The following is a 25,305-nucleotide window of genomic DNA, read 5'->3' as shown; positions in this document are numbered from 1 at the left end:
GATTCGTCCATTGAAGAAAAAAATTGCCCGCGTTCCAACTTCGCCAGTTTCATCCCGTCCCTCGTCCTGGACGGAAAAAATCATGTTTTCAATTTTTAATATACTTTTCTAAGTTTTTTAGGGAAATATGGAGGACAGAGGGAGCAGAGAGACATATGTTCAATTACTTTTGGGCGGCGTCAGTTTGAGCGCGTGAAAAAAAGCAGGGGCTTTGATGCAAAATGTCAAGGAATTGACTAAGCCATGCCATGTGGCAAGATCTCAACTGTCGGAAGCGAATCCAACGGATTTTCGTCCACCCCTTACCGTCCATCGTCCAAGACCTCCGCACGGGACGGTTTTTCGTCCGACAATAGGAAAATCGACGAGACCACAAGCCCAGTTGGCTTATCTGAACAAGTCTAGGTTTGCACTAAGGGGTTTTACATTTGTTTTGGTTTAGCGTTTACAAGAGTTTGTGTTTGTGTAACAAAAATATCCTAATTTACACATAAACCCCCTCATCCATGCTCGTGACAGAGACAAAAGGCGTAACAAAAATATCCTAATTTACACACGGACCCCGTTCATCCATGCATGTGACAGAGACAAAAGGCGCATAATAAGATGGTACATTTGGTAATGAGGTAGGACCAGCCTAAGACCGTGACGAGACAGTACGATCGGCCCGAGGTTCACGCTTAGGTTTTAACATTTGTTAAGGTTTAGTGTTTACAAGAGTTTGTGTTTGTGTAACATAAATACCCTAATTTACACATGGACAACACTCATACATGCTCAAGGCAGAAAGAAAAGGCATAAAACAATAAGACGGTACATTTGTTAATGAGACAGAACTAGCCTGAGACTGTGATGAGATGGTACGATTGGCCTGAGGTTCACGCATGTGGTTTTTCATTTGTTAAGGTTTAGTGTTTACAAGAGTTTTCATTTGTTAAGGTTTGTGTAACATAAGTATCCTAACTTACACATGGACCCACTCATACATGCTCAAGGCAGAAAAAAAATGCATACAATAAGACGATACATTTGTTAATGAGACTGAACTAGCCTGAGACCGTGATGAGACGGTACGATTGGCCCGAGGTTCGTGCTTGTGGTTTTACATTTTTTAAGGTTTAGTGTTTACAAGAGTTTTCATTTGTTAAGGTTTGTGTCATATAAGTATCCTAACTTACACATGGACCCCACTCATACATGCTCAAGGCAGAAAAAAAATGCATACAATAAGACGATACATTTGTTAATGAGACTGAACTAGCCTGAGACCGTGATGAGACGGTACGATTGGCCCGAGGTTCGTGCTTGTGGTTTTACATTTTTTAAGGTTTAGTGTTTACAAGAGTTTTCATTTGTTAAGGTTTGTGTCATATAAGTATCCTAACTTACACATGGACCCCACTCATACATGCTCAAGGCAGAAAAAAAATGCATACAATAAGACGATACATTTGTTAATGAGACTGAACTAGCCTGAGACCGTGATGAGACGGTATACTTGGCCCGAGGTTCGTGCTTGTGGTTTTACATTTTTTAAGGTTTAGTGTTTATGATAGTTTTTAGGTGAGTAGCACACCTATCCTGATTTACATACAGATCCCACTCATCCATGCCCACGTCAAAGAGGAAAAGCATACAATAGTCATACCCTGGCAGGTTGCTGAGTACGTTTGGCCACCCTTACAGCCCAGAAAGAACTGGCAAGGGTCACCCTTACATATTTTATTTTAATGGTTGAAAATTCCCATTAACTTTCTTCTCAAATTGACTGTAGTAATATTATAAAGTACATGATATTATCTTAAGAGTTTGGCTAACTGAATTGACATGGCTAGAGTGACAAATCCTTTGGGGAGGCTCTGGACGAAAACTGTCCCAGACCACCCTAACATCCTGTCCCCCCCAGCAATCTAGTGATCTGATCTGATTCGGATCGGATCGGATCAGATCGGATCGGACGAGCAATCCTAATTGAGATCTAGTAAAGATCCAATATGATCAATGGAATTGTGATCGATAAGTCCATGATGGGCATTGTTATCTTGATTTTATGAAAAATATTCATCATAAAATATGAAATCTGGCTGATATAGAAACTAGGTGGTATATTGAATGGATTATGTAACCTTGGCTGCATTACACGCCGCCTGATTAATGCCAAGAAACGAATAAATGTCTTCTCTTCCAGGTTCGTCATTAATTAATATGGGGATACCTCTCCCCCTTGTTCTGCATCTGATATGTTAATAATTATTGGCAGGTGACATTTAATTGTATCTCAACATTCACATGTGAAATCCCATCAAATCAATCAGACAACCCCTCTTTCTCTCTCTTTCGTTTTCTCTTTGTTTCTGTAAAGTCTCAGCGACTATTTGACTTCCATCTTTCTCTTATTTTTCTCTTATTTTTCTAAAGTTCAGACTCTCCTCTCGAAGCTCTTGCCCTCCTTTTCTTTCATCTTTCATCTTATCACGTATCATTTTTATCTGCTTTCTCTCAGCTATTATCTCTTACCCTCCATTTCTCTCTCATCACTCTCATCCCTTTCTCGCATATTTCACTCTCTTATCCTACGGCTCGGATTATCTTTTGCCCAATCCTCTCCCTTCTCTCTCTGTTAATGATACTAACCATTGGCCTTTTTGACGTTTCTCAATCTGCCCATATATCTTAGCTTATATGGGCTTGTCTCACACATTTCTACTTCAGAATATTTTATGGTATCAGATCTAGTGTGCTAGGGTTTTGTTTCTTGAGATCTGTACTCACAGAGTCAGTGATAAACTAGATTGAGAGATAGTAAAACCATACCAGCACTAACACATTGTATCGTGAATTTCATATTGCAACTTATGTATTCGATCCCATCTGAATTTTTTTCCTTTTAGTTAATTGATCATCTCAAATATGGTATCCAGTTTTCAGGCTGGGACTCCATCTGTGTTGGTATTTGTTCATCTTTTATCATACTGCTTTTCTCTTAAAGTCAAATCCTCAGTAGGAAAGGGATAATCCTTCCAGTGAATGACTTCTTCTGAGATCCCTATTAGTAAAAATATCAATCCCTCTAAAATAATCCTGATGTTCGCTTGTCAGGATGACAATTGATCGGGTTGGAAAATTATGTGGGTTTGGTTTGAGATTTTGGTTGTGTTGTTAAAGCGAAAAACATTTGGATTTAGAGATGAAATGAGTCTTCCCACACCATCGAGTGATACACATTGATAACTTATGGGATTATAGCGAAACTTTTTAGATCCTAATTACAGCTTCATTTCCTAGGCGTAGTTATTTTGCACGACTCCCCCATTCCCTTTTGATCAAGCTCACGATCACATTCATTGATCTTTGAAAAATTCATCTTGAAACTCTCATTTAAAATTTGTCCATATATTTGACGAATGCATGTACTTTATGAAGACATCAATCGAAGTTTGAAATAAAGACATTTATGACAATATTTATTGGGTTCCAGTCACAAGAGAAAGGGATATGTTGTAAGGTGTGATTTCCCACGAAACATTACACTAAATTATGTGAAAGGAAGTGAATGTATAATAAATAAATATTACTTTGATGCATTTTCCTTTTCCATGAGGTAAAACATCCATTAGTTGAAGAACGAATTTCAAATATTAGCTTATTGAAAGATGCAATGCACAGTTAATGCCTTTTCCCTGAGGCAAGGGGGGGAATTACGAGCTCGTTCTTGCAATTTCTGTTCAGAACCGTTGGAATTAGTTCAAGCTGGACGTCAATTATGCTTTAATGGTCGTCAAGATGAATAAGTTTATAATGTGATCTCACAATGATGCACAATTCTTGGGTTTTCATGACTCAGGGGAGGTAAATATATAAACTTCATAAAACAACATCAGGTAAAGTCAAGCGTGTCAACAATGGTATGCCAAAATGAATTACTCTCCAAGTCATTCTATTCTGAAAAAGCGGTATACATTTTCACTTTCCTCTTGTCTTTCTGGATGACATCAGTATTATGATCAATTATTGCCTAATTGAACTCTAAGTTTGGCATCAAGAACATCAGGTCGCTTAAATATTTAGGATTTGGGATTACCAAATCATTAAAAGAACTATTGGGTACACCTCACTAATGATGTAGACTATTTGATTGCAAAATCAATGTCATACTTACAGATCGTAACGGTGGATGTCAGTGGATCAAGTGAACCCATCGAATGCCTTCAACAGTATGCTTGTTTACTTGGGAGATAGAAATTTATATTGTAATGACAAAAAACACATTTACAAGCTGGGTGAATATTAAGATAATCTTCATTTTTATATTGATACACATTAACTTTGTCTTTTCAAGGATTGTTCTTGGGAGATAGATATTTATATAGTAATGACCAAAAATTAAATTTACTAGCTAGGTGGATATTAAGACGATCTTACACATCAAGTCTGCCCATGGAAGATTTTTTCTTCTCTAGCAAATTTGAGTTGATTCTCATAAGCCTTAGGAGATCTCTTGATATCTCATAAATCTAGGAAATATACAACCGTTTACTGAAATATTTGAGGATCAACAATCGAGGGCTTACAATTCCCTTTACTGGCGTCAACCTGCGAGACAAAATGACCTCAAATCCCATTTTGATGAGCGTATGAAGCATTTAAAAGTTGCATGTTACTATGCAGATTTCAAAACTGAGTGATAAAGCTTCAACCAATAGTTAGCGCGGATCAGTGACTAGAACTCTTTACGTCAGTAAAGTTTTACATCATATCACCCGAAATGGAAGTTAAAAAATATCTATATCTATCGTTTCTCTTGATATTGGGGTCTTTTCTATTATTTGGTTTGTCTTCGGCGAACAAAGCTGGAAGACGTCGAGACTGGTCTTTTCTATGATAGATTTTTACGATGTTTGTCTTATCTTTTGTTCTGTTTTGACCGTCCACCGAGAAGAGGGAAATTGTGTCATTTCTGTATGCGCCGACAATTCTCCTCATCTGTCTTTCCTCTCTCACCACTCTCTTCCAGGTCTCCTTCCACACCATTCCCTTCCCTGTCCTCTTCCTATCTCCTTCTCCCTCTTTCTTTCTCTTTCCATCTCTCTCTCTATCTATATCCCTCTTTCTCTCTCTCCCTATCTATCTCCCTCTTTCTTTCTCTTTCCATCTCTCTCTCCCTATCTATCTCCCTCTTTCTTTCTCTTTCCATCTCTCTCTCCCTATCTATCTCCCTCTTTCTTTCTCTTTCCATCTCTCTCTCCCTATCTATCTCCCTCTTTCTCTCTCTCTATCCATCTCTCTCTCCCTATCTATCTCCCTCTTTCTCTTTCTCTCCCTATCTGTCTCCCTCTTTCTCTCTCTCTATCTCTCTCTCCCTATCTATCTCCCTCTTTCTCTCTCTCTATCCATCTGTCTCCCTATCTATCTCCCTCTTTCTCTCTCTCAATCCATCTCTGTCTCCCTATCTATCTCCCTCTTTCTCTCTCTCAATCCATCTCTGTCTCCCTATCTATCTCCCTCTTTCTCTCTCTCAATCCATCTCTGTCTCCCTATCTATCTCCCTCCTCTCTCTCTATCCATCTCCCTCTCTCTCTCTCTCTCTATCTATCTCCCTCCTCTCTCTCTATCTATCTCCCTCTTTCTCTCTCTCTATCTATCTCCCTCTCATATCTCTCTTTATATCCATTTATCTCTCTATCTATCTCCTCTCCTATCTATCTTTATAGCCATTTATCTCTCTCTATATATCTCCTCTCCTATCTACCTTTATATCCATTTATCTCTCTCTATCTATCTCCTCTCCTATCTATCTTTATATCCATTTATCTCTCTCTATCTATCTCCTCTCTTATCTATCTTTATCTCCATTTATATCTCTCTATTCCTCTCTGTATCAATCTATCTTTCTATCACTCCCTATGCCTTTCTCTCTTTATCTCCATTTCTATCCATCTCTATCTCTCTCTCTCTAACTTCTTAGCTATCTCCCTCTTTATCTATCAATCTATCTATATATCTTCCTCTCTCTATCTCCATTTCTATCTGCCTCTCTCTCTCTCCCCCTCTCTCTTTAACTCCCTACATTTTTTTCTCTATCTCTCCCTCGCTATCTCTATTTCCCTCTCTCACTCTGTCTCCCTCTCCAGTCTCTATCTATTTCTCTCAGTCCCGAGTATCCATCTCCCTATCTCCAGTCTCGATCTATTGCTCTTTCTATCCCGATCTTCTCCGCCAATATTTAACACTGTGGGTCACTGAGGCTGCCGACTCGGGTCATCAAAGCAAGTAGCGAAAAGGAGCAGAGATGGTCTTCGAGAGACTGGCAGAAAAGATCTGACCTTCACACCCTGTCAGCGAAAGAGTGTTGTTTTCTCACACTGCCCTGGCGACGATACCTCTCGACGTCTCCTCCATTTTCCACGGCGCCAAGGCCCCACTCAGCCCCCACATTAAAGGCTCCTTCAGCCGCCTCCATCAACCCCATTCAATTCCCCCTTGCCTGTATCGTATCTGGGCTACGACGTCGCCGCCTTCTTCTCCATGGCACTTAGATCTTCTTCCTGATAGTCTCTTCTTCTGGGCTCCTTATAGATTATCGTATCGTTCCTTGTTCGATAATTGTTCCTTCTGGGTTTTCATGAATATGTCCAGAATGAAGGAGATCGCCTCTCCTGTGTCTTCCAGCAAGTTAGCCGAGAGAGGAGAGACTAGCGGTGCTCGAGATCTCTCCTGCTCTCATCTGGGCAACACGCCGGTGGATATTCGCGGAAGACCCATCAAGAATTTATCCAAGACGGGGGGCTGGGTTGCCGCTTTCTTCATTTTCGGTACTTGTAGATGATTTTTTTCGTGTTTTTTCCGTAGATTGTTTCTGGTTTCCTCTTTTTTGATTGTTTTGAGGGGTTGCAGGAAATGAAGTGGCAGAGAGAATGGCCTACTTCGGGCTGTCGGTGAATATGGTGGCGTTTCTGTTCTACGTCGTGCACCGGCCTTTCAATAGCGCAGCCAACGCCGTGAACAACTTCCTCGGTGTCTCCCAGGCGTCCTCGGTCATCGGCGGCTTCCTCGCCGACGCTTATCTCGGCCGATACTGGACTATCGCTATTTTCGCCACCCTCTATCTCTTCGTAAATACCTCTCTCTCCCTCTCTTTCTCTCTATCTATCTCTCCATCTCTCTATCTATCTGTCTTTCTATCTCTCCATCTCTCTCTCTCCCTATCTGTCTATATCTCTGTCTATCTGTCACTCTTTCTCTCTGTTTCTCTGCCTCTCTGCCTCTCTACTTCTCTGTCTATATATATTTATCTTTGTATCTATCTATCTCTCTGTGTCTCTGCCTCTCTGCCTCCTTGTCTATATATCTATCTATCTCTGTATCTATCTATCTGTCTCTTTGCCTCTCAGTCTATATAATCTATCTATCTCTGTATCTATCCATCTCTCTGTCTCTCTTCCTCTCTGTCTATATAATCTATCTATCTAACTCTCTGTCTCTGCCCATCTATCTATCGATCTATCTATCTATATATATCTATCTATCTATCTATCTGTATCTCTATATGTCTATCTCTCTGTCTCTCTATCTAGATTTCTATCTATCTCTTTGTCTGTCCATCTAGATTTCTATCTCTCTGTCGCTCTGCCTCTCTATCTATTTATCTACCTATCTCTCTGTCTCTCTATTTAGATTTCTGTCTTTCTGTCTCTCCATCTAGATTTCTATCTCTCTGTCTCTCTGCCTCTCTATGTATCTATCTATACCTCTCTGTCTCTCGGCCTCTCTATGTATCTATATATCCATCTCTCTGTCTCTCGGCCTCTCTATGTATCTATCTATCCATCTCTCTGTCTCTCGGCCTCTCTATGTCTCTATCTATCCATCTCTCTGTCTATCTGCCTCTCTATGTATCTGTCTATCTCTCTGCCTCTCTATCTATCTATCTCTCTGTCTCTCTGCCTCTCTATGTATGTATCTATCTTTTTGCCTCTCTTAGTCTCACTGCCTCTTTGTCTCTCTGTCTGTCTATACATCCATCTATCTCTGTGTCTCTCTATCTATTTATATATCTATCTATCTATCGATCTATCGATTATCTATCCATCTATCTACCAACCTACCTGTCTACCCCAGTGATCAAACAGCGTTGAAAGAAGGCACATTTTGACGATTTCTTGTGGTGATCGGTAGGGGCTGATCGGGATTACAGTCATCGCATCGGTGGGCGTCTTCCTCCCCGAGCAGAGCACCTGCGACCAGCTCTCTCTCCTGCTGGGCTCGTGCGAGCAGGCGAAGCCATGGCAGATGGGCTTCCTCTACCTCGTCCTGTACATGACCTCGTTCGGGTCGGCCGGAATCCGACCGTGCGTGTCTTCCTTCGGCGCAGACCAGTTCGACGAGCGCGAAGAGAGCTATCAATCGACTCTCGATCGGTTCTTCAACTTCTTCTATCTCTCCGTCACGGTCGGCGCCGTCGCCGCCTTTACTTTGGTCGTCTACGTGCAAATGGAGCGCGGTTGGGCCTACGCTTTCGGGCTAATGGCGCTGGCCATGGCCGCTTCCAACGCCTTGTTCTTCGCTGGGACTCCTCTCTATCGCCATCGTCTCCCCGGGGGCAGCCCTTTAACCAGAGTTGCCCAAGTCTTGGTTGCCGCTTATCGCAAGCGTTCGTTTCCCCTGCTCGACGGCAAAAGCTCCGGTCTTTATGAAGTCCCCGGCGAGCGCTCCGCCATTAGAGGCAGCGCCAAGATCCCCCATTCTGACGAACTCAGGTGCGCCCCCTCCCCCCTTCCAAGATTCTATCTTGTTTTGGGTTTTTGCAATCTCTTCCCCCTTCCAAGATTTAATCTTTTTTTGGGTTTTTGCGATCACTCCCCCCTTCCAAGATTCTATGTTTTTTTGGGTTTTTTGCAATCACTCCCCCTTCCAAGATTCTATGTTTTTTTGGGTTTTTTGCAATCACTCCTCCCTTCCAAGATTCTATCTTTTTTTGGGTTTTTGCAATCACAACCCCCTCTTCCAAGGTTCTATCTTTTTTTTGGGTTTTTTGCAAACAACCCCCTCTTCCAAGATTCTATCTTTTTTTGGGTTTTTTGCAATCTCTCCCCCCTTCCAAGATTCTATATTTTTATGGGTTTTTGCAATCACTCCCCCCTTACCAAGATTCTATTTTTTTTGGGTTTTTGCAATCTCTTCCCCCTTCCAAGATTCCATCTTTCTTGGGTTTTTGCAATCTCTCCCCCCTTACCAAGATTCTATCTTTTTTTGGGTTTTTTGCAATCTCTCCCCCCTTCCAAGATTCTATCTTTTTTTGGGTTTTTTGCAATCTCTCCCTCCTTCCAAGATTCTTTCTTTTTTGGGTTTTTGCAACCACAACCCCTTCAAGATTCTATCTTTCTTGGGTTTTTGCAATCGCAACCCCCTCTTCCAAGATTATGTCTTTTTGGGTTTTTTGCAATCTCTCCACCCTTCCAAGATTCTATTTTCTTTTGGGTTTGCAATCTCTCCCTCCTTCCAAGATTCTTTCTTTTTTGGGTTTTTGCAATTACAACCCCTTCAAGATTTTCTCCCCCTACAAGATTCTATCCTTTTTTGGGTTTTTGCAATCTCTCCCCCCTTCCAAGATTCTATCTTTCTTGGGTTTTTGCAATCACTCCCCCCTTCCAAGATCCAAGATTCTATCTTTTTTTGGGTTTTTTGTCCGATCCGATCGAACATTCGAACGATCTGTCCGAATCCCCGATCCCTACCTTCCAAGATTCTATCTTTTTTTGGGTTCTTGCAATCATGCGTAAAACTCTCACCCCATCAACCGATTATCATCCAGAATTCGTCGAATTTGATGAAACGGTTGGTTTTCTCAGGTGGCTGGACAAGGCGGCTCTTATAGTAAACGATGGCCCAGAGCCGAGCCCGTGGCGACTAAGTACCGTGACCCAAGTCGAGGAAGTGAAGATACTGGTTAAGCTTCTCCCCATCACTGGCTGTACAGTGCTGCTCAGCTTGATGATCACTGGATTTCTAACCTTATCTATCCAGCAAGTCTACACCTTGAACACCCACATTGGGAAATTCAAGATCCCGATCACCAGCATTCCAGTGTTCCCTGCACTCAGTATCCTGCTCCTCCTCTCAGTCTACTACTCCACCTTTGCGCCGCTGGCGCGCCGCCTCACCGGCCACCCGCACGGCGCGTCTCAGCTGCAGCGCATCGGCCTCGGCCTCGCCATGTCGGTCCTCTCCGTCACCTTCGCCGGCGTCTTCGAGAGGTACCGCAGGACGTACGCCATCGAACACGGGTTCGAATTCATCTTCCTCACTGCCATGCCTGGACTTAGTGTCTTCTGGCTGCTCATCCCATACTGCCTTATTGGAATTGCTGAGGTTTTCACTGTGGTTGGGCTGCTTGAGTTCCTCTACGAGGAGGCTCCTGATGCCATGAAGAGTGTGGCTTCTTCTTATGCTGCTGTGGCTGGAGGGTTGGGCTGTTTTGGGGCTACACTCTTGAACAAGATAGTGAAGGCTGCCACAGGAGATGAAGGGAATGGGCGGCCTTCATGGCTTGCCCAGAATGTGAATCTTGGCCGTTTTGAGTACTACTATTGGCTGTTGTCTGTGTTGAGTTTCCTCAACTTGTGTTGTTTCATCTACTGTGCAAAGAGATACAGGTACAGAGTCAGGGGAGGTTTGCAGACGTAGCTCTCCAGCACAACCAAGACCTCAGACCTATAGTTAGTCATACTTCAATCGTTTACTCATTATTTCTTCCTTCTCAAGCGATCGACTATTTATTGACTTGACACAAGAAACAGGCGCTTAAGTGGCCGTAATTATTCTTCTGTATTGTGGTATAATTCTGTATCCTTAAGTCCCTCTATTACTGAAGAACGAGCATGTTTTTTGACTCGTTCATATGTTCCACATAATTGAGTCATCAACTGGCCTTTATGATTTTGTCCTATCATTAGCATATTTTATACTTTTCTTTCTTATCCAGTTTCTGCCCTGCACTGAATCACTTCGTCCACGAACCATCCCACTTGGGGCACACATATTTTAAGCTTGATAACACGCATATTTAAATATTCTAATGCATATAAACATATAGCCCCAAGATGTTAACCTGATGATTATCCTTGCTCACAAAAAAAATTCCAGCTTTTGATTGACTAAGAAGAACATGAAGAAATTGATGGATTTTGAAATTACTTCTTTCACTCTGCCTATAATTATAGGAGAAGTTCTAGAATGATGTTCAATATATCTGGAAAATCTCTTTGTAAGGTATAATTAATGAATGGGTATAGGGGTATGGGACTGATAAGCCCATGAAGTCCTTTACTGTGTCCGGAAATTGGGTGATTTTGGGCCGTCGATTAACTCTTATCATTTGTATTGGAAACGATGATTGGCTACCGAAGGCCACAATCTCAGGTATGAGTGTAGAAATAAGTGCAATCATGCATTGGGAAGTCCTTGAGATCTGTACCCAGGGTACTGGATGACTGATTCCTTCAATCACTTTTTACCACGTGCCTATGGGCCACTAAAATAAATGAGAGTATTAATCAATGGGCTTTGGTAACACTTGTCTTTGGCATATCACGTGCTGTTACCTGTAGATATGTATCTGATTTAAATATTAGATTAATCAGATATATATCTACAGGTGACAACACGAGATATTTATACCTTAGAACAAGAGAGGATGTCATTCATATGAGCTAGAGTCTTCCCAACACCTCATCAGATGGCTAAAGGCTCACGACTGTTGATTCTCAACGTGATGTGTCACCCCAAAATCAGTTCAAAACCTCTCAATACATGAGGGATTTCAGCCAATACTTTCCCTAGCAGATTATCATATTCTTGGATTTTCTCTCTCCATTCCATAAAGCTGCAATTGCAATATCCTTGCATATAATTGATCATGATGATTATCAAGAGGTTTATAGGACTCATGGTAGAGAGGGGGGGATGGGGGAGGAAGCTGACATCATTATGATTTTAAGAACCTAGTTGTTTATATTTTGGCGCAGGATCACGACGAACATTTAAAGCCTTTAAAAATTCATATTTTTTCTGGAGTTTTTGATTGATTTGTTGGTTTGATATTTTGGTTATTACAGATTCCAGAGTAACTTGCAGGCTGCTTGAAGTCAAAATAAGTTAAGATAGAAGAAAATCATGAAAGAAAACTAAGGCAAACTTTCAGGAAAAGTTAATTTTTGGAAAAATATTTAGCCGTTGTTTCGTTATATCTTGTTCTTTTACATATCCTTATAAGGCTAGATAAGGGAAATCCTCGTAATGGGGTATTATAACGATGACAATTAAGGCCAGATATGTAACCATATAAATCTCCAAGCATCAAATAAAGTTTGAAGAGAAAGTCCTCCTCATATTACTTTTTGTCTTTACCAGACATGCCTGTCATTGGAATAGAGAAATGGGAGGTAAACTACATCAAACCATTGATACAATTAAATGATAACTGAGAATAATCTCTGTTCAAGCATCGTCCAAAATAATTCATATTTTCCAAATCAAACAAAGAAAAGAATAACAGATAAATGAAATAAAAAAAATGTACCCAGTGGCTCTCGAGCAAAGAGCAGAAGACTTCGCTTCTGACTGCAAGGAACGGCCGAATACCAGACGAGGGTTTAAAAATAATACCACGCCATGACAAACTATGCACAATTTCTTTTTCTAACTTTGGTTTCCTTTTTAATTTTTTTCAGTTTGAATCACTGGAGCTAGAGCTTGAATCTGATTCAAGATCTGAGCGATCAGGACTGTGCTTTCTGGGAGTATCCTTGCGAATAACTGCTGACTGCTCCAAAAGGGCATGATGGGCAGACACATTACTCATGACTGTGCTTGATATACTTTTAAACTCGTGTTCTTGCGCATAATTTTCAGGATGGTCGCTCGCTGTAGAGGATAAACTCTTGAGAAAAGATTCTGGAGGACTCTCATGAAATGTTGCTTGAACTGTTGAACTCCCAGTCGATTGACTCACTTGTATTTTCTGAGATTCTGGAACTGCTTCTTCTGTTTTTTGAGATTCTGAGAGTCTGGACTCATCCTTAATTATTTCTGAAAACACAAAATGAGTGATACCATCCTGCGTTGATTTTGATTCATTTTCCTCTACAGAAGAGATGTGAGATACACCCTCTTTGATCAGTTCTCCCATGATTTTTTTATCAGATGGAACGTCTTCAGTTGAACTTAATGAAGTCAGTAGGATGTTCACTTTTGTAAATCCCTCTTCGACCTGCGCCAGAGATTTTTCTACTGCTGATGGACTCAGGTCATAAACAGGCTCAACAGAAAGAGATTCAGCTACAACATCAGCATCCGCGATCACCGATCTAAAAGAAAAAGTTGAATTCCGGGAGGAGTCGATTTCTGTTTGAAGAATAAGATCATTTGTGGTAGGCCCCTCTGAGACCTTTGAGCAAGAATCTTTGTCTTCTTGGATTTGATCTTCAAGTCCAATAAAGTCATTGGCAGAAGCATGAAGATCCAAACGTTCAGATAAATCCATTTCTCTCTGGGAAGAACTGGCTGAATCCGCTCCGTCAGATGAAATTTGATCTCTTCCATCAAAGGTTTTGGTCTCTGAGACAAACTGAACTTCAGTTTCCTGGTGTTCCTTCTCGGAATCCTGATCGGAGACAGAACTGGCTGAATCCGCTCCGTCAGATGAAATTTGATCTCTTCCATCAATGGTTTTGGTCTCTGAGACAAACTGAAGTTCAGTTTCCTGGTGTTCCTTCTCGGAATCCTGATCGGAGACAGAACCGACTGAATCTGTTCTGTCAGATGAAATTCGATCTCCTCCATCAGAGGTTTTGGTCTCTGAGGCAAACTGAAGTTTAGTTTCCTGGTGTTCATTCTCTGAATCCTTGTCGGAGACAGAACCGACTGAATCTGCTCTGTCAGATGAAATTTGATCTGCTCCAGAGGTTTTGGTTTCTGAGACAAATTGAAGTTTAGTCTCCTGGTGTTTATTCTCGGAATCCTGATCGGAGACAGAACTGACTAAATCTGCTCTGTCAGATGAAATTTGATCTGCTCCAGAGGTTTTGGTTTCTGAGACAAATTGAAGTTTAGTTTCCTGGTTTTCATCCTCGAAATCCTGATCAGAGACGGAAGATTTTGAGTCAGATTCCTCTTCACTGGAGCTCACTTCAGAATCAGTCTTGTCGCTCGTCAGCCTCTGCAGGTGAGCAAAACTTGTGTCGTCTGGAGTCATCCTCTCACTAACGAAATATGGTCTGAACTTAATGTCTGCAGAAAAGGGGGTTACATGTGCAAAACTTTCATGCCTCCGGAAAAGCTGCTCTCTTTGATGAATACCAGATTGCTGATTGAGAGAGAAACCAGAAAACATGTTCCCTTCATCAGCTGGATGTGGAGGTGAGTCAAAAGGATTCTGTCGAGGCAGAAGAACAGACGGTGCTGACCCCGGAACTGAATGCAAGCCAAAAGCTTCTTTGGAGTCATAAGGAAGATCAAATGGATTCTGCCTTGCGATTGAAATTGACGGAATTTGGGCTTGAAAGTGGGAAAGCCCACCAGAGGTCGAGGCGATTTCCCCACCGTCAAGGTCTATCAAATTTCTTTCTGCTTCAATTTTATTTCTCCAGGCTCTTCTCTTGGCAATTAGTTTCTCCAGCCTCTGATTCCTTTCCAGTTCAGAAGTTCCAAGAACCATTACATTCTTCTCATCATCCTCTGTCCATTTCACTGCCAGCTCAGCTCCATCACCCCCCTCCTCCTTTTCTTCCTCATCAGCGCTATCCTCTGCATTTTCGACCCTTTCATCTCCACTGCCTTCATCTTCTAAATCACTCGCACAGTTAGAGTGGACAATATTCACAGAGGTATTTGCAAGATGAATACTTTCAGAATCTAAAAGCGGGTGGAGTTCGTCCAGCATTGGAATGACATCAGTCACTGAAGCATCTGGAGATGAGTTCTCTGCACAATCAGAGTCAGAATCGGATGCATCATGATTATCGACGAGTCTCCAGGACAAATCAACAGAAGGAACAGATGAGGATCCCGGAATTTCTAAACCTTGATGAATGATACCTGTTGATTTTGACATTTCTTCTACTAGTGACCTTTTGATGGATCCTCCAATGTTTATCAAGGGCTCTCTCATATCTGCCTCAGAGAGTGAGACCAAACTGATGAGATCTGGCTGGTGTCTTTCTCCTGCTTCATCAGGTTCTAACAGAAATGGTCGTCTGGAAGCATGATGAACGTTAATAGAAGATTCTTGTTCTTTTCCTGTTGTATTTTTGGCACCTTTTTCCATCAATATTATGTTATCAGCAGTATCGTTTAATGCTGAAGGGGAACGGTGTACAGTCTTATGCTCCATTCTGGGCGTACTTGGTTGGCCATAACACAGAAGAATTCCAAGAAGAAGACCACAGCAGATGAAAACGGGCGTGGTAGATACCAATAATTGCAGTAGAAAGGGTAGAAATCTGTTCAGGAAAATAACGAAGAAGGACAACCCCACATAAAACGGGTGTTCATACACTGATCTGCTGATGTTTACCAGTGAAACCACCAGGAACTTCCAAATATAAGTTCTGACTTCCTTTGACCCGACAGCCATAATTCTTTTTCTTGAACGATCTTTAACTTTTAGATCTACCCAAAAAAATTTGAATGAGTCAGTGTTGAGAAAAATAAAGTCCATATAGAGAAAATTGAATGCCTGAAATAAATAAAAATCTTCTCCTCGGATATCTTACAGAAATTTAAGTTCTAAACGATAGGTTCAGGCGAAATGTGACAAAGAAAGTTTATCTTCATTACAGCTGAAGAAACGGAGAAATCGAACAGCCAGGATGTCAAAGTTTAGTAATCCCACCCACAATAAAACATGAAAAATAAATGGGAAGATGGTCGGGTTCCAGAGTTTCTCTTTATTAGCTGATATTTTTATTATATAAACATGAATAGATGATAACCTATTCTTACCTCTGAATAAATTTGAAAATTATAAATATACACAGAAATGATGTGGAAACTATAAATAGACGTTACTATCAGTTTTCAATACCTTCTTACTCATAAGTGGGGACGGCTTTTCGATGGGATTCAATTATGCAGCGGACAGTGTCAAACTCCAGGAATGGAACAGAAACTATGCAAAATGCTGTGTATATGAATACTTTTTTCTTAAAATTTTGAACCAAGATTTATCCGCAGGACAAAGCTGGGTCGAAGAGCCAGAGGCAGTTGATTCTTTTTGTGGTGAAAACGTCACCCTTACCCACTTCTGCAAAATGAAAATTGGAATTGAGAGAAATTTCAACATAACTAGGCTAAGATAAATATGATAATAGATGATTTTTTCTCATAAACGGGTCTTTTGATAAATAAAAACATGATTGAATGAAGAAAATACTACAAAACCAACGACCCACGTCTACACGTCCCCAAGTTTGGTGGCGATCGGGGAACTAGATAGAACTAGTTCATATTCATGACTCTAGCAAATATCCTCATCAGAATCATCGGACGAACTTGAAATATTGCTCATCGACGAAAATCACATGAGCGATCGACAACCTTTCCCATCCGAAGTAGATGAGATGAATAAAACGAAGAAATCAGTATCCAAATGCGTCTACTGCTACTCAGCTTACTTCGCACGAAGAAGTTCAGTTTATGAATCAAATGAGAACGATCTACAGTGCAGTCGGGAAAACGGGAAACAAAACGAACACAAGAACTTTCGAACTAAAAATCAAGAAAATCCTGACGGAGAGATGAACACTAGAAACAATGACATGTACATCTCTGATTGCTACAAATCATTCGCAATTCGAAAATTACATCTCCGATTGTAACGATGATATGTACGAGTTCATGGTCTCAAACTGACGCACGTTCCAATGAACTACAAAACACGCGATCGAGTAACCAGAAACTTCCGAAAAGAGAACCTAAAACTACAACAAGTTATCACACAGTAACGAACTGCCTCTGGATCAAAAAAAGATGAACAACGATGTAGTCAAGAAAAAAGAGACCTTTCGAACGATGGAATACTACTGACGAAGATCAGAGGAAGACCAACTCGTTCTCTTTCCAAACAGAACGTGACGATCAAAAGTAAACAAAGTCACGACGGATCACCGTGATTTCTCCCTCGAAAAAACGTAGATTTGAGGACGAAGAACCGAAGATGGTGGCAAATCTGAAGATGTTTCCTTCTAAAGGAAGATCGTCGAGTTGGCGAGGAGCCCAGATCGCGACGTGTCCGGCTGATACCGCCGAAAGCAGAAATTTCTCTGCTTTCGCGGACGGCCCCTCCACCCCTCCCCACCTGAAAAATAAAGAATATTCTAAAGGGTAAATTAGTCAATTAATAAAATTACCAAGGGTACATTAGACTATTAAGTTAATTAGAGAGGGTAAATTAGTCAATTATGTAAATTACAGAGGGTAAATTGGTCAATTAAGTAAATTACATAGGGTAAATTAGTCAATTAAGTAAATCACAAAAGGGTAAATTAGTCAATTAAGTAAGTTACATAAGGTTAGTAGTCAATTAAATAATTTCCAGAGGGTAAAATGGTCAATTAAATAAAATACAGACGGTGAAATAGTCAATTAAGTAAATTACAAAAAGGGAAAAATTAGTCAATTAAGTAATTTACATAAGGTTAGTAGTCAATTAAATAATTTGCAGAGGGTAAAATAGTCAATTAAATAAATTACAGATGGTGAAATAGTCGAATAATTAAATTACAAAAGGGTAAATTAGTCAATTAAGTAAATTACAAAGGGTACATAAGTCAATTCCCAAGAGAAACTATGTGCTGGATCCTGGCTCCCGTGGTGGGAGGCCCCCAATCTGTTTGGCTTTCCACAGGGGGGGGGGGGCATAGACCGAGCGCGAGTTTACCGACGTGATGATAGACTCTGTCCCCTACTTGCCTTCCCACGTGGGGAATAACTTCATGGGTAAAATGGTAAATTCCACTAAGTAGAAAGCAGTTTGGACCCACTATGGTTTCTGCTTAATTTTTTTCTAAAAGTAGGGTCTAAAAATTTGCTTTTTATTGCCCTGATTAGTCAGCAGTGGATGACGAATGACAGTTACGGACGGTCGGGACGGGACTCAACGGCCATCAATTCACGCATTAGTTCATTGGTCCAGGTTTCATCCACATCGCCTTCCATCCATCATTCGTCATCGTTTCCATTCCATCATCAGTCCGCTGAGGCAGTCGTGCACCCAACCCAAGTATACCCGAGTGACAATGGGTTCCGTCCCGTATTCGCTTTTCCACTTGGGGAATAACTTCCGGGGTAAATTGGTCAATTCGACTAAGTAGAATTATCCACCACGGTTTCTGTTTATCTTTCAATAAAAAAAAAGGCTCAGATGAGTCAGCAGTGAATGACGAACGACAATTACACGGTCAGGCGGCGACTCTACAGTCATCAATTCACTCATCAGTTCATTGGTCCATGTTTCATACTGATCCATCCATCCTTATGCCATCAGTACGTTCAGTCCTGCAGCGACAGTCACATGTATCCAACAGATCGCGTGACCACCTCTCTCTCCCCTGTTGTCCAGATCTATCAATCGCAAGACGATGAATGACTGATGACTAACGATGGAATGAGACTGACAAGGATACATCATCTGTCCTCCAATATAGGGAACGGCACGTCCGGGACGTGACGGGACGGATGACGATCTGTGATGGACGGTGACGTGACGAAAGTTTCTTCACGTCACCATCCCATCACACGTCCAAAGTTTTTGGAAAAATCCGTCACGGTAGCGTCACCGTCATGGTTTGCGGTGTCCCCGTCACGTACCCGTCACCAGACGGCGTCACCGTCACTTGTGACGGGAAAAAACCATGCTTCCTTTTGCGCGAGTGAATTAATGTACTGACTTTTCTGCAAAATGCCAAGAAATCGAGTTAGCAACACCACGTGGCGAAATCTCAGCCATCAAAAAGCTTAAATCTAACGATTTTAAAGCTTTTTTGGTTGTTTCCAAAAATTCGTCACGGCCGTCATCCGTGACGGTCGTCCCGTCACGTCACTAGTCCGAGCCCCCTGTCACCGTTGCGTCACCGTCACGCCCAGCTAGTCATCCGTCACCGTCGCCGCCACCGTCACGGGCCCCTACTATCGTCACCGTCACCGTCACATCATCCGTCACATTGCCGTCACCGCGACGTGACGGATGACGGCTGCCGTTCCCTACTCCAATCCTACAAAGAGGTTGGAGGGTCAAAAGTTGCCACATGAGCTTGGGCTATGACAGGCTGGATGGATACGGGCCCACCGGATATCTTACTGTGGGCCCACCGGATAATCCCAGCCGTCAGACTGGTCTCCCAACGGGTCGGACACACTGTCCAGGCCCGACCCGACAACCCGAACTCAACTGTCGAAGAGAAGGAGCCGTTATAAGATCCGAAATCGGAGATTAGATTATTTGAAATTTATCCCACCGTTCAGGCCTCTCAGTCTCAATCCCAATCCCAGTCTCAATCTCAATCTCAATCTCAAACTCGAATCTCCGTCTCAAATCTCAATCTCAAATCTCAAATCTCAAATCTCAATCTCAAATCTCAACCTCAAATATCAATTTCAAATCTCAAATCTCACTCTCAATCTCAATCTCATATCTTAATCTCAAATCTCAATCTCAATCTCAAGATCAGGTGTGGTGGTTGCGCGCGAATCGCTATTGTGGGGGATTTCGGCGACGGGGAACAGGTGATCATTTTCTGTATTGAGAGGCGAATATGGAGAAGGAGAAGGACGTGATTAGGATGGAGAGGGAGTCCGTGGTGCCGATCTTGAAGCCTAAGTTAATCATGCATCTGGCCGAACTCATTGGTAAGCCAGTTCAGGATTTTTCTCTTTTTCTGGCTGTCGTTTATCCTCTGTGTCGCAAAATTTCTTGTTTTTCGTGAACTTGTTCCCTCGGAGTCCCGAAATTTTTTCAGATGATTTTGGGGCGGAGCTTCTCGCGTCGGCTTCGAGATTCGCTTCATTCATTTCCATGTTCTTTTCATCATTATTACAATGTTTATGTTATATTAAATGTCATTCGGCTGTTTAATCGGGACTCTACGTCGAATTGCTTGCCGAACTGCGATTCCTCCGCACGTCTGTTATATTTTCTATTGCTTCCGTAAAACATATTTTTCTTTTACTCGTTTTGAAAAAAATATTGCTTCACTGGTTAAAAATTCGGGTTGTAATACATTTGCTCGTCAAATTATGATGGTGGTTTGAGGACCATGAGATTGAACTTTTTGCTGAAAAAATTTTACTAAATACTGACTATTTGAACATCGACTACAGAACACCGGGCTGACAGAGACGAGTTCCTTAAACTCTGCAAGAGAGTTGAATACACGATCCGTGCTTGGTATCTTCTACAATTCGAGGATCTGATGGTAAGGCAGATTTCTTCCCTCGTTCTTGTCATACGTTTGTTTCTTGGATCAATGTCAGATATTTTTTGAAGGTAACACTCGCACAATATTGCAGCAATTATACTCTCTCTTTGATCCTGTTCACGGTGATAAGAAACTAAATAAGCAGAACCTACCTCCAGAAGATGTTGACGTCCTGGAACAGAATTTTCTGTCTTACTTGTTTCAGGTCAGTAAGGTTTCATCTTTCCTCTTTAATACAAGTTTTTTTGATAGATTCATCTGTTTTAGTCCTCTCACTTGTGAAGAGAGATCGTAGCAACTGTTTTCCAATTCACGGAGAAATTTGTAGCAACTGTTTTCCAATTCACGGAGAAATCTTTACGTGTTTATCCCTGGTTTAAATAGTATAAAAAAATCAGACGATAATTCAATATTTTGAATTATAAATTTATGAACGAGAGATATAAAAAAATGGTGTGTTAGATTACCAAAGACGGTATATGGTTTTAACGTTCCATATGATTTATCATTCTTGCTTCTAGCCGCATCCCTCAATTTGACTGGTTGGCAATCGTAACTTTAATTTTCATTTGTCTGACTTGGTTTCTGGAGGTTATTTTCTTGAGAATATTTACCTCATATGTTTTGCAGTTGGCATGATGCACTTTTGCATTGCAGTTTGGTGATCTGTTGATGGAAATTTAAAACACTTCGCATCATTTATTTCCTTTATTTTTCTTGTTTGGAAAATGTTTTATGCTAGAGAAAGAAAATCCTAAATTGGATCATTTGATTATTACAGATATTTCGTCACAGATGGGCTTATAACAAAAATATTTCAAGTGCTTGTAACATCATTCGAATTATTTTTGTCATCTGTCATAAGCACTTGAAATATCATTCAAAATATTTTGATTTTGATGGAAGGGATTTTTGGCTTTTATTTTTGTTAGATTCAAGCTCTTACCAGCTGTGCTGAAAGCTATAGCTGATAGCAAGGGCTCTACTTTTCGTCTTTAATCAAAATGTTGTACTTCAACACTCCCCCACAACACCTGCCGCTGGCATATTTATGGCCCAAGTGTGCAGTTTGTTGCTTCTAGGATTTGAACCTGCAACCTGGCTCTGATACCATGTTGAAGTCAAGCGCTTGCTAACTGTGTGAAAAGCTATAGCTGATATCAAGGGTTCTACTTTTCATTTTAAAGTAGGATGTGTTTTTCAACAACTTTTAATCATTTTCTGTCATCTGTTACCTGTTGTTGCTTTGCTTGGTGGGAAGATTGTTGATGCAAAGGAAAATGATTCACTACTGCTACAAATTAACAAATTAGTCCTCTTTGGTTTTGATATCATCGTTGCCTCTTTTAATTTATTTTTAAACATATAATTTGATATCGTTTATGGTCTGGAAAGAGCTCTGAGAAAAAAGTATCCAAAAGGATGAAGACAATTCCATCTACTTGAGGACAGTTACGAGTATTTCTGCCAATAGGACTCACATTTCTATTTTTCTATTTTCAGGTGATGGAAAAAAGTAACTTCAAGATAGTCACGGATGAGGAGATTGATATCGCCCAGTCAGGGCAGTATCTTTTGAACCTCCCAATCAAAGTTGACGAGTCAAAGGTTTTCAATCAACCTAATTAATTGTTTATTGATTTATTCTTAGTAATTCGTATGTAAATATGAGTGATTCATGCAGCTTGACCGAAGGCTGTTACAAAGCTATTTCTCAAAGCATCGTCATGAAAATCTTCCAGAATTCGCTGATAAGGTAATCATCTAAACTTTGGTGTAGATAGAGACGAAATATGATGAAGGCTTACATAAAAGTATGATCAAATTCCTATTTGAAATCGATTACATTTCATATGTTTTTATATCTCTTGTGTCCTCACGTTGTGCTTGTTTTATAGTCTAGATCCTGCGCTTTAAGAATATTTTATTTGTCCGGCATCTGACATATGATGTTATTTTGCATGAAATCTGGTAGTATATTATATTTCGTCGGGGCATTGGAATTGATGAAACGACAGACTTCTTCATCATGGAAAAGTTAGATATAATCATATCTCGTCTTTGGTCATATCTTCTTAGGGTTACCAGGTAACAGTTGAATGCTTGCCACAAACTCTTATCCTTTGTTTTAAATTCTTCAATTTATCTTTTTGTAACATGAACGCAGGATACAGAAATTTATTGTCAGAAAAATAAGTCGAGTATCTACAAATCCAAAGAAGAACGATGGAATAACGCCTGATGCTGATAATGCTGACATGGTCATAGAGCGGAAACGGCTTGAGAATGAGCTGAGGTTCCAGGTGTACTTTATTGGATTAAAGTGATCCATAGAATGTGGGATGCTAATATCATTATTTTTTTCTGTGCATGCAGCATGAAAAATTTGTTAGCGAAGATTACAATCCAAGAACCTACATTTGATCGGATGATTGTGGTTTATAGGTCAGCGAGAAATCTCCTATGCCTCCCACTCATTTCTTTAGGGTTTATGGTCCACGATGTCAGGTTTATGTTTTAGGGTGTATTCTTTAGTGTTTAAGAATTGGGTTTAGAGTTTAGGGTTAAGGTATCTATGTTTTCGGGTCTAGGTCATTAAGGTTTAGGGTTTAGGATTAAATTTTGGTGTTATTGATTTATGGTTTAAGGTAAGGTGTTAAGGGGAAAGGTTCGGGGTTAAGGTTTTGGGCCTATGGGTTATGGTTCAGGGTTTAATTTGTGAAGGGTTGATTGCTCCTGATCAGAGGTCTCTTACATTATTATCGATATGATGAGAGGCCTTTGCTGTAGAGATCTTCGTTCTAACTCTGAAAACTGAATCGCAGGAGAGCCAGCACAAAAAACAAGGTTGAGAGAGGAATCCACATAAAGCACTTCAAAAATATTCCTATGGCTGATATGGAACTAGTTCTGGTTCGCGTCTACGCATATCATCTTATGCTATATTTTTCATCCAGGTTTTTAATTTTTAACTCATTCATTTATGATGTCTTACAGCCTGAGAAGAAGAACCCTAGTTTGACTCCAATGGACTGGGTCAAATTTCTTGTATCTGTCGTCCTCGGCATGGTATGTGTTCTTGATAAACAGTGTTTTTATTCGCTTAATATTCCAACTCTGATTTATCATCTCTCTCTAGGTCACACTAATCAGCTCACTTGAGATGCCTAAAGCTGATGTATGGGTTGTCATTGCAATTCTCACTGGTCTAATAGGCTACTGCGCAAAAATCTATTTTACGTAAGCGTCACTCTCGCCTAATTTATGTATTTATTTAATCTTCTTCTTGCAGTTTTATTCATTGGTTGAATAATTCCTACTCTGGTTTCATCTGAAATTTTTTGACAGATTTCAGCAGAACATGGCCACTTATCAGAATCTCATCACACAGTCGATGTATGATAAGCAATTAGACAGCGGCAGGGGCACTCTGTTGCATTTATGTGATGACGTCATTCAGCAGGAAGTAGGCACCGAAAAAAATTATGATGTCATTCCTCTTAAACGTCGTGCTTTTCTTTTAATTTCTTCTTATAATTCATATCCCTATATAAGGTTAGAGAATTATCTAGTTAATTGTGTTTCCGTGGAGAAAGAGGGAAAGAAATATTCAGACCAAAAGTGTGTTTCTTGCGGCGAAACTAATGACAGTGAACTCTCTACTTTGCAGGTCAAAGAAGTTATACTTTCCTTTTTCATTCTGATGGAGCAGGGAAAAGCTACCATACAGGCATGCTACTTATAACTAAATTATAATTTTAATTCACCCTTCATTTAAAAAAATTTCCTCATTTGTTGTATGGCGAGCACGCAGGACCTTGATCATCGTTGCGAGGAGCTCATCCGAGAAGAATTCCAAGAGGAGTGTGATTTCGACGTCGTAGACGCTGTTCAAAAGCTGGAGAAACTCGGGATAGTTAGCCGGGTAAGAAAACACGGTTTAATTTCTTCGTCCTCGTACTTTTTCTGAGTAACATTTGTACCTTTTCTCTCTCTCTTGGGCTCAGGATTCTATTGGAAGAATATACTGTGTGGGTTTGAAGAGAGCTAATGAAATCATTGGAACGACTACCGAGGAGCTGGTTCTGAAAGCAAAACAAGATATTACCCATTCTTGATCAAAGGCAAGATTAGCTTTCTATCCTTGATACATTTGCTTAATTGTCATTATTAATCAAGCTACTAGAACTGGAATGAAGGCCAACTACTGGTTATTTTCTTGGGCAGGTGATTTCCTGGAGGTTGGTAGTATTTGCTTGTAATTATCCTTGCAAAAAACGAATTTGGTGTGTGAATTTTTCTGAAGATATGTTATGATTTGTCTGCATTGAGTCTAATATGGTCAGGTTTCTGGTAGAGAGGAGGAGAGAGAGATAGGTAGATAGATTGACAGATAGAGAGAGACATATGGAGAGAGAGAGAGAGATAAATAGAGAGAGACAGATGGATAGATTAAGAGAGAACAAGATAGATAGATAGATTGAGAGGGAAAGACAGACAGATAGATAGATAGATAGAGATAGATCGAGTGAGAGAGATAATTCGAGGGAGATGGATATATATATATATATATATATATAAGAGAGAGAGACAGACAGACAGACAGACAAACAGAGAGAGAGAGACAGAGTGAGAGAGAGACAGAGAGAGAGAGAGAGAGAGAGAGAGAGAGAGACAGAGTGAGAGAGAGAGACAGAGTGAGAGAGAGACAGAGACAGAGAGAGAGACAGAGAGACAGAGCGAGACAGAGAGAGAGAGACGGAGAGAGAGACAGAGAGAGAGAGAGAGAGAGAGAGAGAGAGAGAGAGAGAGAGAGAGAGAGAATTCTTGTCAT

At 40.7% G+C, this 25,305-nt stretch overlaps 3 protein-coding genes across 5 annotated transcripts; 2 read left to right on the top strand and 1 right to left on the bottom strand.

Annotated features, from left to right (window-relative positions):
• Positions 1-6,066: 6,066 nt before the first annotated feature.
• Positions 6,067-10,943, top strand: LOC144705262 (Major facilitator superfamily protein). The gene is made up of 4 exons (XM_078577851.1): positions 6,067-6,812; positions 6,895-7,112; positions 8,176-8,756; positions 9,849-10,943. The coding sequence occupies exons 1-4, from the start codon at positions 6,623-6,625 to the stop codon at positions 10,681-10,683; spliced, it is 1,824 nt and encodes a 607-aa protein (XP_078433977.1). The 5' UTR covers positions 6,067-6,622; the 3' UTR covers positions 10,684-10,943.
• A 1,519-nt stretch (positions 10,944-12,462) lies between these two features.
• LOC144705261 (uncharacterized) lies at positions 12,463-17,323 on the bottom strand. Of its 3 annotated transcripts, XM_078577850.1 has the most exons (4): positions 17,058-17,323; positions 16,082-16,300; positions 15,094-15,666; positions 12,463-14,979 (listed from the first exon to the last, which is right to left on the bottom strand). In XM_078577850.1, exons 3-4 carry the CDS (start codon positions 15,629-15,631, stop codon positions 12,725-12,727), a joined length of 2,793 nt encoding a protein of 930 aa, XP_078433976.1. In that variant the 5' UTR covers positions 15,632-15,666; positions 16,082-16,300; positions 17,058-17,323; the 3' UTR covers positions 12,463-12,724. The 3 variants fall into 3 exon arrangements, with proteins under 3 accessions (XP_078433976.1, XP_078433974.1, XP_078433975.1); XM_078577848.1 differs by having other exon boundaries at positions 12,463-15,666; XM_078577849.1 differs by having other exon boundaries at positions 12,463-15,666; positions 17,164-17,323.
• Positions 17,324-19,493: 2,170 nt separating this feature from the next.
• Positions 19,494-24,808, top strand: LOC144705263 (aminopeptidase (DUF3754)). The gene is made up of 16 exons (XM_078577852.1): positions 19,494-19,902; positions 20,374-20,468; positions 20,563-20,676; positions 21,975-22,079; positions 22,156-22,227; positions 22,447-22,559; positions 22,639-22,767; positions 22,848-22,916; positions 23,297-23,384; positions 23,469-23,540; positions 23,611-23,711; positions 23,820-23,937; positions 24,142-24,201; positions 24,286-24,396; positions 24,479-24,595; positions 24,699-24,808. The coding sequence occupies exons 1-15, from the start codon at positions 19,809-19,811 to the stop codon at positions 24,587-24,589; spliced, it is 1,452 nt and encodes a 483-aa protein (XP_078433978.1). The 5' UTR covers positions 19,494-19,808; the 3' UTR covers positions 24,590-24,595; positions 24,699-24,808.
• The last annotated feature ends 497 nt before the right edge of the window (positions 24,809-25,305 follow it).

The sequence above is a fragment of the Wolffia australiana genome, chromosome 7 (assembly GCF_029677425.1).
Source record: "Wolffia australiana isolate 7733 chromosome 7, ASM2967742v1".
NCBI lineage: Eukaryota > Viridiplantae > Streptophyta > Magnoliopsida > Alismatales > Araceae > Wolffia > Wolffia australiana.
Note: the sequence above shows the minus strand (reverse complement) of the source record. Positions and strands in the feature narration are given on the sequence as shown.